Here is an 18,312-nt window from a genome sequence, read left to right on the forward strand (position 1 = left end):
GATAATTCTAATTAGGTTATCATATGGAGGGGTATATTTCTTGCACGACTGTCTTCACCAGGTTGAATAGTTTGCATTTTTACGTTTTTTGTAAGGTGTCAAATTGACACGTGTGCCTGCGATTACCCCGTATTAAACATTTGATGAAGAAGTAAAAGAAGACATCAGTTACACAAAATGCACGTATCGCAAAGACAGTAAAGTGTGCGACACAAATCTGGTTTTTTTCTTTTTTGACGTATGTACAACGAAGTGAGGGGATGGGGGGGGGGGGGGGGGGGGGTTGGATTTTAGCACGCAAATGGATTGTTTGGCTTCCCGAGAAGAGAATAATACGTGTCCGGTATTAGAAATAATACTTTTCTGCGCTGTTTCATGAAGAAAAAAATGTACTTGAAACAGGACAAAACGTCATTGTCACCCGACTTTATACATTTCTACAAAGACAAAGATACGTGGTGCCACGGACGGTGGACATAGTGTGAAGCGTGGACTGTGAAAACATTGGATGATGGGGTTTCTGGTGTCCGCCTGTATCTCCTATCACATGGTGGCTTCCTTTGTGGTGGCGCAGAGTAAGTTGTGTGCGTGCGTTGCAGGTCTGCTTGTCAAACTGTCTGTTATCAGTCCGTCTGTCTTTATGTCCGTCCGTCTGTCTTTCTATCCGTCCGTTTGGCTGTCTGTGTTGGACTGCTGTCTGTATGTGTGTCCGTCCATCTGTCTTTCGGTCTGTGTGGGTGTCTGTCTACTTGTGTGTGTGTGTGTGTGTGTGTGTGTGTGTGTGTGTGTGTGTGTGTGTGTTTATGGTGCGTGTGTGTGTCACTGTGTGTGTGTGTTTATGTGTGTGTGTGTGTGTGCGTGCGTGCATGCGTGCGTGTGTGCGTGCGTGCATGCGTGCGTGTCTGTGTCCGTGTCTGTTAATGTGCGTCTGTATAGATTATTCACAATCGTCTTATAATTGATGTAGACGAACAGCACCTGCTCCCTTGAACTGAGAGGTTTCCTCCTGCATTATTGCAATGTGCAAGGTCCACTAATAAATCGTTGATCTTACGCACGTCTTTAGCAAAGTGCATACGTCGTTTACAGGTGTACTGGTTCTTGCCAATCAACAGCTTATCATCTTATGTGTTCATCGTACCACACAGTCACTTCGTTGTTTAGAAATCAACAGCTAGTATAATTAAACCATTACATTGAACTACACTGCCTTGCTTTCACCTCACGTCCTTGTGTTCTGACAATGGACGTTGAATCGGGTGTACACTCCACTTTTCTTCGATTACCTGTACCGTGCATAATCCACTCAGAAGGTTGAAACGCTGGCGAATAACTTTAGTGGGGATTATCAGTGTTGTATGGACCGTGTCCAAGCAGGTGTTTTTAACAGGGGTTAAGCTATATATTAGCGACATTGGAAATGTTAGACTGGCTGTCTGTCTGTTTGTCTGTCTGTCTGTCTGTCTGTCTGTCTGTCTGTTGGTCTGTCTGTCTGTCTGTCTGCCTGTCTGTCTGTCTGTCGTCTGTCTGTCTGTCTGTCTTGTCTTAGTAGGAGCGTGTCTGTGTTTGCGATGATCACACAGACAATATCGCAAAAATAACTTGTTACTTGTTTTTAAAGGGGATTTTCTCTGAAAATCTTCTACAATAAAATCTAGCTGAGCAAAGATCAGAGAGGGATCCAGGGGCCGTGTTGTATGGCAGGGTACGAGTATGCAGAGTTGGGTGCAGACTGGTAAAAACAACACAGAAAGCCACTGGCTATATGCGCTAAACATATACATGTCTATATCACAGAAGCCAGGTAGAAATCAATCACAAAGGAATTCTGAAAGGTGCGATGATTATTTTTTTTCATAAAAAAAGTCGAATTGCCAATCACGAACAGCTTTAACAAAGACTGTTTATTCTTTCTCCCTTTCATTGTGAAAGTTGAGTAGCGTTTGCGCAGTGCCACGGGCTCAGGCTTAGACAAACAAAGTTTTAAAGATACCATTCTTCCAGGCTGTTTATCTTCTATAAGAACAGATTTCTATTTCGATAATATACGGTATACCAAAATTCTGCTGTCTGGTTGCTTTCAGTGCAGAGTAGGAGTGTGGTGGCTGGTTTTTTTTTTATATCGTTCTGAACAACTTTTCCTCTTTCCTCTCAGTTTTTTAATTAATAAAAAAAAACCGCCCTCAACCTGCCCCTCGGGTAGACTCTACCTCTCACTGTCAAAGCTGAGAAGCTCTTACTCAGTAACATGCACTTCACGGTTTGTTGAGCACATAAAGTCTGGAAGACTTAGCCCGCGAGGATCGAGTAATCTACTGCTTACCTATACACTCGGTGTGACCACGTGCAATGTTGACACGGGTGGGGTTTCATACGTCTTGTCCCCAGAAGGCCACCTCAGCTGGTTTTTTCAACCCTTAATATCTCTCTCTCTCTCTCTCTCTCTATCTCTCTCTATCTCTCTCTATCTCTCTCTCTCTCTCTCTCCCTCTCTCCCTCTCTCCCCCTCTCTCCCTCTCTCTCTCTCTCTCTCTCTCTCTCCTTCTCTCTCTCTCTCTCCCTCCCTCTCTCTCTCTCTCTCTCTCTCTCTCTCTCTCTCTCTCCCTGTATCTTGCCAGCTCTGGTTTGTTTACTGCAAGTTCCTGTTATCGTGAACTGTAAGAGTTTATCTGGCTGTATCAGTCGCCTTGAGTTTTGCCGACACTCGGCCATAGTTTAGCAGTCTCTAAATTCGCGGTCAGTGGTCACCGATGATTCTGCTATAATAACTCGGTTGTTGTAATGATTATTTTTTGTCACACACACACACACACACTGACACACACACACTGACACACACACTGACACACACACTGACACACACACTGACACACACTCATACACACACACACACACACACACACGTGACATACACACAAACACACACACACACACACACGTGACATACACACAAACACACACACACACACCTACGCACGTGCACGCACAAACACGCACACACACCAAAACACAGCGCCCTCACACGCTTTTAAAACGGGTAACCAAAAAATCTATATCATTCACACTCGCACGCAAATTACAAACATATGTATATGAAGGAGTACAACCGTGGCTCTCCCTCAGCAGATTATCTAAACCGGCCGAAGTCGACTTCGCGAAATCCTTTTGCAGAAATTCAGTGCATAAGCTTCGTGTAGCTAGCTGCGTGAAGTAGACATGACGAAGTCGACTTTACCCAATTAATTTGAGGCTTTGTACATGGCAAATTTGTCAAAGGAGTTTCTTTCATACCGAAGCACCTCAAGTCAGAGAACACTGCTATAGGCAGCCAATGTGTCACTGTGACTCGTGTCACCGTTCATGTCAGTCCTTTACATGCAATTGATCATGAGCAATGATAGGCTGGTTAAAGAAAACTGTATAGTACAGTAATTATATGCCATGAGTCAGTTACAATTTGCAAAATCCCATTAGCCCTTATTATGTAGAAAATATACCGGTACCCAGACACCGGTTGACCCAAATGTAGTGTACGTATAATGGGATACACTGAAAGGACGAAGAAATGTGTCACAAGGTAAGTACTATACATGACGGAAATGATTATCTATTTGTGAATAAGCGTGTCAGGTAAATTGGCAGAGGTACGTCTGACAAATAAAGCTGCCTGCCTACCTACCCGTGCCTGCCTACCTACCACACTCTATACCCCCACCCCTTCCTCTCCGTCCGTCCGCCGACCAGTCAATCCATATGTCTGTCTGTCTGTCTGCCTGCCTGCCTGCCTGCCTGCCTGCCTGCCTGCCTGCCTGTCTGTCTGTCTGTCTGTCTGACAGTCTGCCTGCCTGCCTGCCTGCCTGTCTGTCTGTCTGACAGTCTGCCTGCCTGCTTGTCTGCCTGTCTGTCTGTCTGTCTGCCCGTCTGTCTGTCTGTCTGCCCGTCTGTCTGTCTGTTGTCTGTTGTCTGGCTGGCTGGCTGGCTGGCCCCATACAGATTGTTTTATTTATATTACAATTGTAAAAGAATCAACAGAAAATCAGCAGAGACTTTCTTCTGAGATTATAAACATTTCTTAGCAGAGTCAAAGAGAGAGATACATATGTATATATGTCTGTCTGTCAACCTGTCTGTGTGGGTGGCTGTCTGTCTGTCTGTCTAGTGCGTGACGATGATTATTTTGATATACTAGATTAGTACCTAACTAGCCATAAACGGGACAGGGGAAGGGTGATTGGACAGGGAGGGGCGAGGAGGAATGATGTCCGATTCCATTGGATTGCTTGTTGCTTCTTTTAGTTTAGCCACGACGCGTCTGCCCAGGAATGGTCCTTTGCTCATTTGTTCGTTCGTTTGTTTGTTCGTTCGTCCGTCCGTTCGTTCGTTCGTTTGTTCGTTCGTTCGTTCGATTGTTCGTTCGTTCGTTCGTTCGTTCGTTCGTTCGTTCGTTCGTTCGTTTGTTCGTTCGTTCGTTCGTGTTTGTTTGTTTATTTGTTTGTTTATTTGATTGTTTGTTTGTTTGTGTGTAAATCCAAAAACAAAGAGACTGCCAACGTTCCCAAATTCAGAATTAAAAAAAACAAGCAAGGTAAGTTGTTGGAACGTTGTTATTGACAAAATTACGTTAAGAAAACTGATTCCATTAAGATAAGTTTTTTTGTGAATATTTGTTTGTCTGTTCACTTAAAAGACCGTTGGGTCGATATATCTGTGATCGTAACGTAATTTTGTTTGTGTGTAACCATTCTTTCTACAGCAGGGTAATACACTGAATGATCGCCAGAGTGACTTATAGTGACTGCTTGTAGATCAAAACTTAGAATTTCCAAGTTGGCAGTGGATGGAAAGGAGAAGAAAGAATGTTGGAACCAATAGCGGTCAGTAGAGGGTGGGAGGGGCCTGGTGGTATTGGAACCAATAGCGGTCAGTAGAGGGTGGGAGGGGCCTGGTGGTTCTTTCACATTATTTGAGCACACAAGTCACCAGAAAGGGTCTTGTCGTCACCAATCTTGACAGTTAAGTAGCTTTTTTCTGTCAGCCTTCCGCCAAAAAAAACTAAATCCTCTTACTACAGCAAAGTCTCTTGTGTGGTTCACTTGAGATCAAGTCACTTGGTGTTTGTTATTTTGCCCACTTAAGGGTCAAGCACTTATAGACAGGCGTATTGCTCGTGCTGCTACACCAAATACAAGTACAGAAAATTAACTTTCTTTGGGCGTGAAACGAACAATCGAGGTCTGTTCCGTTCGCAATGCAAAAAGCCTGTGCACGTGTTCATACATAGCTCTTGGGTAAGATATTCGTCTCCAAGTTGGCAAGGGAAATGTAATAACAGATCTCCGTTACAGGGTCAAGAAAAGAGCTCCCTTTCTCCCACGGTGTACTACTACGCCCTGTACACTTGTATTCTTTACACTGAGTGTTTGAAGGCACATATTGGGGTACATAGTTACCAGACACGGGTAAACTGTAGCACAGAGTATAGGAAATTGAAAAGCCTGTTCAAAGAAGAGAGGCTTTATCATTGCCACCCGGGAAACGCTGAGAAATGACGCACAGTTTCTGGGCTCTTGACTTTTTGTTTTATTCCAACACTAGCAATTTCTTCCTGTAAACTTTAGAAGCTGGATAACATATTAAACCATAGGTATATGATCTTCTGATTTGCTTCTTTGACAAGTTAACATATGTCTACTTATGTTCCACAATAGTTGATACTCCTCATGTAAAAAACCAACACTTTATAAACTTGGCTAAAAGAAATGTTACATTTTGAAATCAAGACTTAGGTTGGGTCGATTTGGGGGTTCCTTCCTTTGAGTGGCAGTCACGTGACTCGTGTAAAAGATATCATCAACCCGAAACTTAAAATTTTAAATATATTTTGAAAAAGTGTTGATTGTATAATAAGAATGAAAAATAAGATATTTTTGTAAGGAACGTAAAATAAGGCAATTCCGTTTGTAACCCCTAATATCTCAGAAGAAAAGCTGATTCCCATTTTTTTTAATTTAAAAAAAAAGGATGCAAGTTCACCGCTATAGTTACGATATTCTTGGAAATTTGACAGCAGTAATGAAAATAATACGTATCAAAGTTAAAGTTAAAATAAAAACGAGAGAAAAAACGGGAAAAAACAACGAAACTGACTGGTCCAGAAAGCTAAAACATGCATCTTTTAGAGAATAGAAAGCGTGAATAAAATGGCACGGGTATGTTTTCTTCAGTTGAGGTACAAAAAGTTTTGATTTTTTTTTCGGGGGGGGGGGGGGGGGCTACTCTGAGAAATACTTGATGCCATATAGATGCCATTGTCAAAACTCTTTTTTTTTCTCTGTGTATGTCTCTTTCTCTGCCTTATTTACCTGCCGAAAATCTAGCTGTCATCGTTGCTTCAGCGTTTTCCTTCTATCAGTTACCTCCCTTTCCAGCACATGCTCACGTGACGAGTACTGATATGATTTGGATTTTCAAATCAAAAACCGTCAAGTTTTGTGTCGCAAACAGACTCTACCTCTCTCAATAGTCCGCCATGAGGCTACGTCATTGAAACATGAAATAAATGTTTCATGGAATAAATCAAATGTCAATGTCAAAATCATACCCTTTCAACACAACGCCATAGTTTTCTATTTCTGCAAAGTGTTCTATCATGTAAAAGCTTCTTTGAAATTAGAAAACCTAACCGGTCTTGAACATTACCACTGAAGTGTATATATCTATGACCGGCATTCGGAGCGGATTGAATATCGCTGTAGCTTGTGGCAATCATAGACTAAATCCAGCAGAAAATCCTCGAGCTCCACAGAAATTGCAGTAAATGTTCAGACAGGACCTGGGTGCTTGAAGCTCCTGTGGAAATCTGGAGGGACGTGTGATGAATCAGTCTGCAATGATTTACACGGGGAGGAGAATATCTATGCTTTTTTCTTTCATATCGTTCAATGTATATAGTGCCCTCCCTCCCCCCCCCCCCCCCCCTCCCCCATCTCTCTTTCATTCTACCTCTTTAAAGACCCGATTTTCCGCTAATAACAAATATAAGATTTTCTCCATTTGAAGGCTCCCTTCCTCAGATTTTTGGAGGTCGTGTACCAGGTGTTCTGACCACAACCAAGAGAGGGTGAAAGAGCACATAACATTTTGTAGGTACGGTACTGTATATAATTATGCATTCTTTGACACAGCGACACACAAAAGAACCAAACTGCTGCAAACATACACTTCTTGCATTTGAAACGGCCCCGCGCCGCACCAGGCAACATGGCGGAAATGGATGACGTCTGCAGAGGGCAAAGTTCATCTCTCGCTCTCATTTACACGAAATTGTCACCTCAAAAAACACCTGTGCTAAAGCTTACCATTGCGTTGGGTCACGTCTGCACCTTGAAGATCGCTCATGACACCTCTCAGTCCTGGTCGTTGACTCCTAAATTACCTTTCGTATTGTCAACTGATCCTTTCGTTGCTTGCAGCTGTGCGATTTTCAACGGCTGAAAGCATGAGCGTGGCCATTTTTGTGGAGTCTTTGTGAAGACATTCAAGTCTGAGTTGTAAAATATTGTCTCGGCTCCGAATGAAAGAGTTCTTTGTACATTCTCTTTTCTTATGACATACACAACTGCAACAAAAATTCTGTGAGAGTGGTCATACACGAAGAGCAGTATATGTGTTGCAACGGGCCTTTGAAAGCAATGTTTGTCCCGTAACATAGAAGAGAACATTATACAGGACTGCTTATGGTTCTCAATGCATAATACTTGTAAACACTTCTATAACCGTGCCAGTCGGTTTCTCGCAGAATACTGGACATCTTTTAAAATGTCCCTCAGAAAATTATCTGATGGTGTTTTAACTACGCAACGAGAGCGAGTACTATCATCCAGAGATGTTTAAAATTTAATTTTTCCTTCACACTTTGAGTGAATTACAATGTGCCTGTCTTGTGGTTGGTGCTGACGACAGGATTATATGTGGTAGAAACCTCTGAGAGGCGAACGTAAAACCTGCCAACATGAGTGGTGAGTATGTATTTGGTTTTTGTGAGTGTCATCATGTTCAGTTTGTTTAACTTCGACTGGATAATTTGACCACACAACAATACTTTCGTTATAACGAGGTTTTAGCTGTCCTTGGTTTTAGTTTTCTCGCGGCCGGCCTGTGTCGACATCTGTCAGTTTCTCGAACGCCGTCAAGCAATTGGTATTGAACGTGTGATTACAGCCATTCCGGTGTAAAGTTTTCGGCCAACCTGGGCAGAAGGGATGTAAGTCGACCAAAAGTGGAAAAATTCTGGAGGCGTTTTTCCTGTATACAGGGAACACCCGGGTGCGTTTCCTGTAGAAAACTTCCTTACCGCTCAATCTCGCGCCAAGCGCTTGACTCAGTCAGCGTTACTTCCCTTCATAGACATCCAAGTTGCGGTTCGACAGGACTTGGTGGATTTTCTCATCTTTTCAATAAAGTTGCAACACTGAATCGAATCTCTTTGAAAACGACAGAAAAGGAGAGAAAGATATCAAATTTTACCGATGTGACTATGCATCACGTAACTTTCAATGAGATCGGCGAAACGCCACTGGCCATGCACCGGAATGCATTCGCTGTATACAGGAAAAGGGTACATCACGAAGCGTCCCGGTACCGAAGCGTCCCGGTACCGAAGCGTCCCGGTGCCGAAGCGTCCCGGTACCGAAGCGTCCCACTATAACGCGTCACAGGGGTACCGGGACGCTTTGGTACCGGGACGCTTCGGGACGCTCCCGCGCAGTAGGGCACGAAGCGTCCCGGTACCGAAGCGTCCCGGTGCCGAAGCGTCCCGGTACCAGTCACCACGCACATCCTCGGCTCGCATGCCAATGTATTTATAAAGCAAAGGGAATGCCTGTAATTCACACAGAGCAATCACTTGGTCTTAAACGTGCACAAGACAAAAACTGTCATACTGGGGGAGCGAGCCAGTCTGAAGAGTACTCGGGTCCAGCGCGAGCGTTTTTTATTACCCAAATGAACCCAAACAAACCCAAATTAACCCAAATGATACAATTTAAAAGTCGGAGGCAGAACTGAAAAGACTTTTTCCGACGCTCACGCTTAGTGAAGCCAGAAAGCGTGTGTGATAACAGACATATCCCTCTTGTGAACGGAAGCCTCCGGACTTTTCCCCCGAACTTGTCCACACGGGTACAGTATTTCTAAATTGGTGTAATGTGAGTACAGATCTAAAGTAAAGTTGGGGAAAAGTTGGGCAAAAAGTGAATTTTTTTTACCGAGAGCAAATCAAGGTCTGTGCAAAATTAAAAAAATCAGTGAAGTTAAGGTCAAATCAAGGTCAAGATTAAATTTAAAAAAAATAAATATGGTTAGTCAAGTCAAGATCAAATCAAGGTCAACAAGGGCGGATCTGGGGGGGGGGGTTACACGGGTTACGTAACCCCCCCCCACCCCCCCCCCTCCCCCAAAAAAAGAGGTAATTTATTGGCTCAGGATGCACCAGATAGCTCTATTTTTCTTCTTTGGATAAAAAAAAATTCCAGGGGGGCATGCCCCCGGACCCCCCTAGAGGCTTAGGCGCTGTCAACTTCTATCTTCGTTTAACTTGTATCTTGGTCAAGGTTTAAAAAACAAAAGTCTAAGTCCTGTGACGCGTTATAGTGGGACGCTTCGGTAAAGGGACGCTTTGGTACCGGGACGCTTCGGTACCGGGACGCTTTGGTACCGGGACGCTTCGGTACCGGGACGCTTTGGTACCGGGACGCTTCGGGGTGTCCCCCAGGAGAAACGCGCTTTGACCCCTTCTGCCCAACTTGGAAGAAATATGATATGAATGCATGCAAACTTGAACTTAAGCAAATTCCAGTCATGAGATTATCTGAACTCCGATTTTCTCTCTGCGCCATGTCGCACGCTTGTGTAGCTTTTGTCGGGTTTTGCTTGCTCCTGGCTTTGAAATAAGCCATCGGGACATTTTAAGATGCGTTGTCCACTTGCCTTTGTCCTTTCTGGTTTTTGAAGTGCATTTAAAGATAGCGTCCTTCCTGCATACGATCCAAATGTTGCTACCTACGTGACCGTATTAAGGACAGACATCACATGCACACTTGACGCCGATTTGTTCAAAGCAGAAAAACGTTTCTGTGCATAACGATACCTGCTGAGTTGTACGCCTTAGACATAGACATAGACATAGAACACTTTATTATCTCCACGAGGAGAAACGCAGGTGTGGTGTATACAGCATTGCAATAAACAACATAAAACGTAAGAACATAAGTGAAATATCGAGGCCTTGTGTCCAACACTTAGGACTACAAGATCATTTTACTCAACTGTGATCAGTGAGGGGCATAAAGAAGCACAAAAATCACGATACGAGACAGACAGACAGACGGAAAGACAGAAACATAGTTAGACAGATAGAGAACAGGACAGACAAACAGGTCACAAAGAGATCAAATAAATGCAAAACAGAAAATTCAAACAGAAAAAGAAAATCATATGCGACACTCCCATACAGAAGAAGACGAAGGAAAAAAACCAGAAAGAAAGGAGAAGAGATCTGTCTCACTCAAGCCCTGTGACAACACAACACAACACAGCACAGCACAGCACAGCACAGCACAGCACTTTTCTCCAATCACATGTCAAGTAGGCAATTAACTGTACCCCCAGGGCTATTTCCCCACCGCTGATTTAAATTAATCCATCGACTCAAATCCTGAAGAACTTTGAGAACGAAGGATTACGCCTGTTTATCAGGAGTCAAGAATGCATGTTGCCCAAGGGCCACAAGACGACATAGGGTCGGGTTGTGTAATTAAGTGGAATATCCGGTTATCAGTTGAGGTCGACGGGATTACTCCAATTTGTAACAACTCACCTGGAGCTCAGTGCAACACTGATGTCAAAATAAACGGGGACTTTTGGATGGCTGGTTAAATGCGCTATCCTTCCCCTGTTAAAAAATTTTTTAAACATTAAAAGCCTACAGAATAAGAGATATGTAAGGCAAACTTCTTCACGTGTAAACTGTTTGGCTCACCACCTCAGATCTTCCCAGGCTTTTACATGAGATACGACCATACTTCCACTTGGTCACGTACCCAAATTCCTTACCCTGACGGTTTGCTGTGGGGGAGTTGGAACTTTTTTTTATGAGAGAGAGAGAGAGCGAGAGAGAGAGAGAGAGAGAGAGAGAGAGAGAGAGAGAGAGAGAATTGAATTGAATTGAATTGAACTTTATTTAACAAGGATTAAGATTTAAGGCTACGCCTTTTCTTACAATCTGTCCTTGGGACGCATAGACACACAATTATATAATTAAAAAATTAAAAATTAAAAAGTTAAAAAGTTAACCAACAAAAGGAGGTCGGAAAACTGGTCTTATACAGGTCAATTCGTGGAATCGGTGGGATCAAGTGGGATCAAGTTGACCGACCCATATCTGTGGGTAGCTTTATTAAATAATGATGTAATGTAAATCGGCACTTTACCGTAATACAATTTATGCATGAACATGGCTTTGTTTAACTTGAGATGCTTTTCCAGTGGAAGAAAGTTAAGCATTTTTAATTTCATATCTGTTGAAGCATTATCCTTTACGATGAGTTTGGCCGAGCGACGATAGAGAGAGTCTAACTTTTTCAAGTGGACATCACTGCTGCCATCCCAGAGCGTCGAAACATAATTAATGTGAGGCATTACGTGAGCATGGTGGAACATTTCCAGAGTCCTTCTGTCCGTAAATTGTTTTAACTTGGATAGGAGGAAAACGTTCTTGGCTACTTTCTTGCAAATATGCTGTAATTGTGCCTGCCACTTGAATTCACAATCAACAATTACCCCTAAAACGCGATGCTGTTGAACTTGTTCAATTGATTGCGTACCAATAGCAAGATTTCGTTTCAGTGGAGAAATCTGGTGTTTTTGTCTGGTTGCAGTTACCATACTTTTAGTTAGAGAGAGAGAGAGAGAGAGAGAGAGAGAGAGAGCGCGCGCGAGAAAGAGAGGGAGAGAGAGAGGTAGAGATAGATACTCGTAGATATATATAGATAAATACATAGGCTTACATAAATAGGTAGAGATAGATGGATTAGATAGATAGATAGATAGATAGATAGATAGATAGATAGATAGATAGATAGATAGATAGATAGATATAGATTGATAGATTTTTTTTAACTGTTTTGACGCACGTACGTGTGCCCGGCCCGTATCGTATTTTTAAGGGTTTTAAAAAAGCAAAGCGGTTGTGAGTGCTCATTGCTCTGCAGATTAAACAGAGGATAGAAAAAGTTCGTGAAAAAACATCCTGCAGCCATAAGCTTACTTACAACAGTAAATCAGCCATGAAAGATTGAGTTATTCGAGCTTGGTCATTCGCCAATACACTTCTTGTGGTTCCTTGTTTTCCATGGTGATAGACTGAATGCATGTGATTTAGGCGTGAAGACAGTAAAGTTGGTGGTGGTTCGGAAGGTCGAGTGTTCGAATCCCGGCCGCGGCTGCCTGGTGGGTTAAGTGTGGAGATTTTTCCGATCTCCCAGGTCAACTTATGTGCAGACCTGCTAGTGACTTATCCCCCTTCGTGTGTACACGCAAGCACAAGACCAAGTGCGCACGGAAAAGATCCTGTAATCCATGTCAGAGTTCGGTGGGTTATAGAAACACGAAAATATCCAGCATGCTTCCTCCGAAAACGGCGTATGGCTGCCTAAATGGCGGGGTAAAAACGGTCATACACGTAAAATTCCACTCGTGCAAAAAACACGAGTGTACGTGGAAGTCAAAGCCCATGAACGAAGAAGAAGAAGTTGGTGGTGGTGGCGGTAGCGTTGTTGTTCTTGTTGTTCTTGTTGTTGTTTTGTTGTTGTTGTTGTTGTTGTTGTTGTTGGGTTTTTTGTTGTTGTTTTTGTTGATGTTGTATGTGAAAAAGAAGAGGAGACACTCTCCTTCTCTGTCACGGTCACTGTCACTGTCTGTCTCTCTCTGTCTCTGTCTCTGGCTCTCTCTGTCTCTCTGTCTCTGTCTCTGTCTCTCTCTCTGTCTCTCTCTCTCTCTCTCTCTCTCTCTCTCTCTCTCTCTCTCTCTCTCTCTCTCTCTCTCTCTCTCTCTCTCTCTCTCCCTCTCATATGCGTTCGACTGTGCGTAATGTGCTGACTGCTTATTTACACCAAAGCCAACTTGTAGGGAAAAGTCCATGCACCCTTTATAACTATATTACTCACCCACCCCTTTCTCCACTCAGATTCCACTTCAGCCACATTCAGTGCCATAGTAATAGGGCCATATACGTCCGCCATTCAAAGAAACATTTTTAAGTGGACAAAAAAAAAAAAATTCAATAGAATCGCAGAATGTCGAGGCATGAATGGTGCTGCCAGAGGTTTGAATGCAGTGTTATGGCTTTATAACACAGCGGTGTAAAAAAATTCTGTAGTCAATCGGTTCGTGAATAATTTGATTTTCTGTCGATTAGAGAGACTGACGTGACATACCAACTTGTACAAAAAAAATGAGCTATATACAAGGGCTAAAATATGTGAGGGATTAATTAACCATGTGAAACTTAAAAGATTTTTATAAACAGAAAGTTTCACCTTTGACGCCTTTTGTCTAGCTATCTTCGCACTCAAGTTTTACACTCGTGTTTATAATCAATTTCTGTTCGTAGACACCCTTCCGTCTGAATCTGTTGATGCGTGTATATTTGTGTCTATGGGCACTTTTTGTTTGCTTGTTTGCTTGTTTGCTTGTTCAAGTTGTTGTTTTGTTTGTTTGAGTTTGAGGTGTCCCAAGGACTGTTCCAACGTCTATATTCCTCTCATTTTGCTTCAGTCACGCCAGAACAAAATTTTGCTCCGTTTTATAAGCTTCCTGTGTGAGTGCTTCGCGCGCACGAATGTGTGTGCGTGTGTGTGTGTGTGTGTGTGTGTGTGTGTGTGTGCGTGTGTGTGTGTGTGTTTGTTTGTGTGACTCTGTCTGTCAATCTGACTGTCTATCTGTCTGTCCGTTTGTCTGTCCGTTTGTCTGTCTGTGTTCAACCGTATGTCTCTTTTGCGGCGTACGTGTGTGAGCTTGTGTGTTTGGCTGTCTACTTGTCCGTCTCTCTACCTGTCCATCTGTCTGTTTGTCCATCTGTCTGTTTGTCCATCTGTCTGGCCACTGCCTGCGCTTATATTTTTCCATAACTAATTCCGCCCATCACCAACCGAACACCACTATACACACCTACCCTACTTTAAACAACAACAACAACAACAACAACAACAACAACAACAACAACAACAACGACGACGACGACGAAACATCATCCCCACCCAAGAAAAAAAACTCACATCCAAATCCCTCCCAAACAACAGCGCTTTATTCAGTAATCCTTTTAACACGTAATTCCCTCTTCCATTGCAGACAATACAGACAGCGGGTCCTTCGACGCTACGCAAAAGGCCCTCATCACTCTTGGAGTGCTGGGAGCCTTCATCCTCATCGCCGTTGTCATAGCTAAGATCGTCGACTACTGCTACGACCAGCACATGGCCATCAGCGACGACGCCAGCGACATCAGCGAACACACGCGCGAATTGATACAAATGAGGGTGAACGCCTTTCGGACGAAGAAAAAAGACAAAACACCGAAGGCGAAGAAGAAGGATGTGTCTGAGAAGCAAAGCAAGGTGGGTTGCTTGGACTGAAAGGCACAGACTGTCCTGTGTAAGAGAGCTCGGGTCAGCATCTCCAATCTGTCCAGGCTGCTGATTCAACAGACTTGGCTGCTGTCTGTGCAGTGTTTGGCATTTTAAAGACACCTGACAGTACATCTGTGAAATTCTCACTTCGCATAGGAAGCAATCAGGGCAATCGGTACATCTTCAAGTGTGTGTGGGGGGAGGGGGAGACGGTTGGTGGTCTTATTCCATGTAAAAGCCTGGCTAGATTTGAGATGAGATGGTAAGCCGAACTGTTTCCACGGCTGGAAGGACTGTTCATTGTAAATTAATCAAATTGGGGTTGAGAAGAAAGCAGATTTTGCGATCTGTCAGATTGAACTACATTTCGATCTCTAAGAATTACCTTTTTTTTTTATTAGTCACATCGGCTTTTGGGGAAAGCCCAACGGGCGCTTGCATCACCACGCGTCGAGTTCAGGTAATGGTCGAATTTAGTTAATGAACTTCTGGGTTTATGTATGTCTTAACGTGTTTTCCTATCTTTTCAGATCATCCGCATCTGGTCGGCCAAGGCGAAGGAGTCACGGCGGATCGCAGACCAGCGGCGAGCGGAGGATGCGGCCAAGCAGGCGGCGGCAAGGAAAGAGATCATCATCAAGGTGGAGGAGGCGGGGGGCAACCTGACAACCAAGCGACAGATGCTGACCGTTCCCTCCGTCATGCTCCATGTCCACTCCGAGACGCCTCCGGACAATACGCTGACCGTAGTGGACAAGGCCGACAAGAAGGACGAGGAGAAAATTCCTAAGACCAAGTCCTCCTTCCCCATCAGACCCGAGCTGAAGAGGACACTGTCCGGATTGAGTATAACCAACAACATGGCCGACTCCACGGCCGTAGTGCACGTGTCGGCCTCTGGAAACACTTCGCGTCTTTCCTCGAGAGGAAGCCGGTCTGGGTCTCCCACCAAGGTTCACTTCGCTGACAAAGACGTGGAGGCGCAGCATTCAGAACTGTCCACACCCGCAAACCGGCCTGACGGTTCACAGTCGCCGCTACCTAAATCAGCGAGTCCTAGGTCGCCAAGGACGCCTGAACGGAAATCGCCCGAGCCTAAAAGGCCGCCATCAAAATCTCCTCCGCCTAGACCCCCACCTTCTAAAGCTTCAGGTTCAAAATCTCCTGATCCCAAGCTTTCTGAATCTAAGCCATCAGACTCTAAAACAGCACAGCCTAAGACTGCGGTATCTGAATCAACGGGGCCTAAAAGTACGCCATCTAAAACTGTAGAGTCTAAAGCTGCAGCACCCAAACCGCCAGCAACAAAAACACCAGAGCCTAAACCTTCACCGTCAAAAACACCAGAGCCAAAATCTACACCATCTAAATCGCCAGAGCCAAAACTTCCTGTATCTAAAACATCAGATTCAAAAGCTCCTGTTTCTAAAACACCAGAGCCAAACTCTGCTTCAAAAGCACCAGAGTCAAAAGCGACAGAGCAAAAGACTGCTGCATCTAAACCACCAGAAGCATCATCTCCGAGACCAAAATCTGCGGTTCCTGCCTCTCCGCGTCCAAAAAGTACGATGAAAGTTCAACCACAAAGCCGCTCTCCCTCACCGGTGAAAAGCCCTGGCAGCGAGAAGAAAGAGCTGGTGTCAAATAAGAGAAGGGAGGACACAGGCACAACAAAGGCAACAGGCGGTAAGTGGACGTACACACCGGTGAAGCCTATAGGCGGGGCAGAGGCTCCGCAGGACGGTAAAGGCGAGTCGGACACACCTGACTCCCCCAGCAAAGCAAGGCCAGCGTCTTCAGTGCCAGGGAAACTCTTCACTACGGTTGCCCCACCGAAACGCTCGTCCTCGCCCACAAAGGCAACGACATCACGGGCCTCATCACCCACAAAGGGAAGTCCGCAGAACCAAGTTCGGCCTCAATCGCTAATCGCAAAAGAAGATCCCAAACTGAAGGACGTGCATCCCAAGCTTGTAAAAAGCGTGGCACTGTACGGGCGCGCGACAGAAGACTTGCAGGTCCATAGAAACTTGATGTCCAAGAAAAAGACTACAGTCTCTCCTGTGAAACCTGCCAGTGACACATCCCCCAATACTAATAACAACTATGGGCAAAGTTATATAACACCGGCAGCCGCTGCGAGAAGAGCCAAGTCGAAAAGTGCCAAGTCTTGAAGCACAGAAGGGGGTAGGAGGTATAACTGTAGCTTTTTCAGCTGATCCGTTTTCAGACCAGTTTTGTTTTACATATGGATTTAACCCATACGGCACTGGGGCATTCCCTGTTCCAGAACAACGGCCAAAGTTTTCACTAGCTGCTTTTTGAAAACTACAAAGAAACAGTTCCGTACGCCGTGAATATGGAGAGAAAACTGTAATGGAGTATTGAGTGAGGATTGAATCATTTTGTACGGCCGTCATCCTGTGCCGTCTTTACTGTGTTATAACCAAGGCGCTTGGGATCCCTTTCAGACACAAACTAGATGTGTGAATCCAGTCGGAATTTTTGTTCACAGGAACAGCAACTCTTTGTAAACAATATTCTTGACATGTGTTCAGACGCGTGTGTAGTGTTTCCGTCCAGATATTTAATTCGTGATATGCGTCCATTCGCTGGAGTAATGGTTCTCAGACTACTTAGGATGTGATGTATCACAGCACAATCAAATCTTCAAACAAGTAGATAATATACCTGTGCGATCACAGTGATTTAAGCCCAGGAGTCTAAAATATTGTATTGCCATCAATGGAGTCTTGTTTGATATTTCTGTGGTCATTCTTTCCCATATGAAATGTTGATGTTTAGATATAACGGCGAAAACTGGCTACAAAAGTAACAATGGACTCGTATTTAAAATGTAAATCACACTGGTGTTCTACAAAGTAAAAAACACATGCAAACACCAATGCAAAAACTGCAGAACAGCATAAGGTCATAACTCAAAATCGGAGACTGACTGCTGAATCAGTCCACGTCATTGCAAAAGAAACGGGATAAGATAGTTTTACTGCTGGTTTTGCATTTTTCAGAGGTGTTGATCTGACTGCGAGAAAACTGAGCATACGTTTGTGTGTGTGTCATAACTGTCCGCAACTCATTCTTCAAACGTATTTAGAAGGTATCAGTGCTTCTTTGGAGACATCGAGATGGGACTGTTATGTGTATTTACTCTTTTAATAGTTTGATTCATGTTTAAAAGTGCCATGAATGAATATAAGGGTTATTTATAGATTGATGGGAAGAGGAAAGAGTTGCTTCAAAGAATTCCCGACAAGGTCATATGCCAATGTCGCACAGATATCCATGTGCACAGTATTATGTGCCATCAGCAGAATAATTACTTAGAATTTGCTTAGATGTGTGTGTGTGTGTGTGTGTGTGTGTGTGTGTGTGTGTGTGTGTGTGTGTGTGTGTGTGTGTGTGTGTGTGTGTGTGTGTGTGTGTGTGTGTGTGTAGAACGATTCAGATTAAACTACTGGACCGATCTTTATGAAATTTGACATATGATATCCCCGGAAGTTTTTTTCTTTTTTGCGATAAATGTCTTTGATGACGTCATATCCGGCTTTTTGTAAAAGTTGAGGCGGCACTGTCACACCCTCATTTTTCAATCAAATTGATTGAAATT

The 18,312-nt window shown here is 43.9% G+C and overlaps 1 protein-coding gene across 2 annotated transcripts; it reads left to right on the top strand.

Annotated features, from left to right (window-relative positions):
• The first annotated feature begins 280 nt into the window (after positions 1-280).
• Positions 281-18,107, top strand: LOC138967960 (proteoglycan 4-like). 2 transcript variants are annotated; one of them, XM_070340523.1, is made up of 3 exons: positions 281-575; positions 14,407-14,672; positions 15,215-18,107. In XM_070340523.1, the coding sequence occupies exons 1-3, from the start codon at positions 509-511 to the stop codon at positions 16,856-16,858; spliced, it is 1,977 nt and encodes a 658-aa protein (XP_070196624.1). In that variant the 5' UTR covers positions 281-508; the 3' UTR covers positions 16,859-18,107. The 2 variants fall into 2 exon arrangements, with proteins under 2 accessions (XP_070196624.1, XP_070196628.1); XM_070340527.1 differs by lacking the exon at positions 281-575 and adding an exon at positions 7,688-8,018 and having other exon boundaries at positions 15,215-18,106.
• Positions 18,108-18,312: the final 205 nt, after the last annotated feature.

The sequence above is a fragment of the Littorina saxatilis genome, linkage group LG1 (assembly GCF_037325665.1).
Source record: "Littorina saxatilis isolate snail1 linkage group LG1, US_GU_Lsax_2.0, whole genome shotgun sequence".
NCBI lineage: Eukaryota > Metazoa > Mollusca > Gastropoda > Littorinimorpha > Littorinidae > Littorina > Littorina saxatilis.

Coding starts and splice junctions, on each gene's coding strand:
- LOC138967960 (XM_070340523.1), top strand. CDS start 509: ATGATGGGGTTTCTGGTGTCCGCCTGTATCTCCTATCACATGGTGGCT. Junction 576..14,406: donor TTCCTTTGTGGTGGCGCAGA/GTAAGTTGTGTG, acceptor CTTCCATTGCAG/ACAATACAGACAGCGGGTCC. Junction 14,673..15,214: donor TGTCTGAGAAGCAAAGCAAG/GTGGGTTGCTTG, acceptor CTATCTTTTCAG/ATCATCCGCATCTGGTCGGC.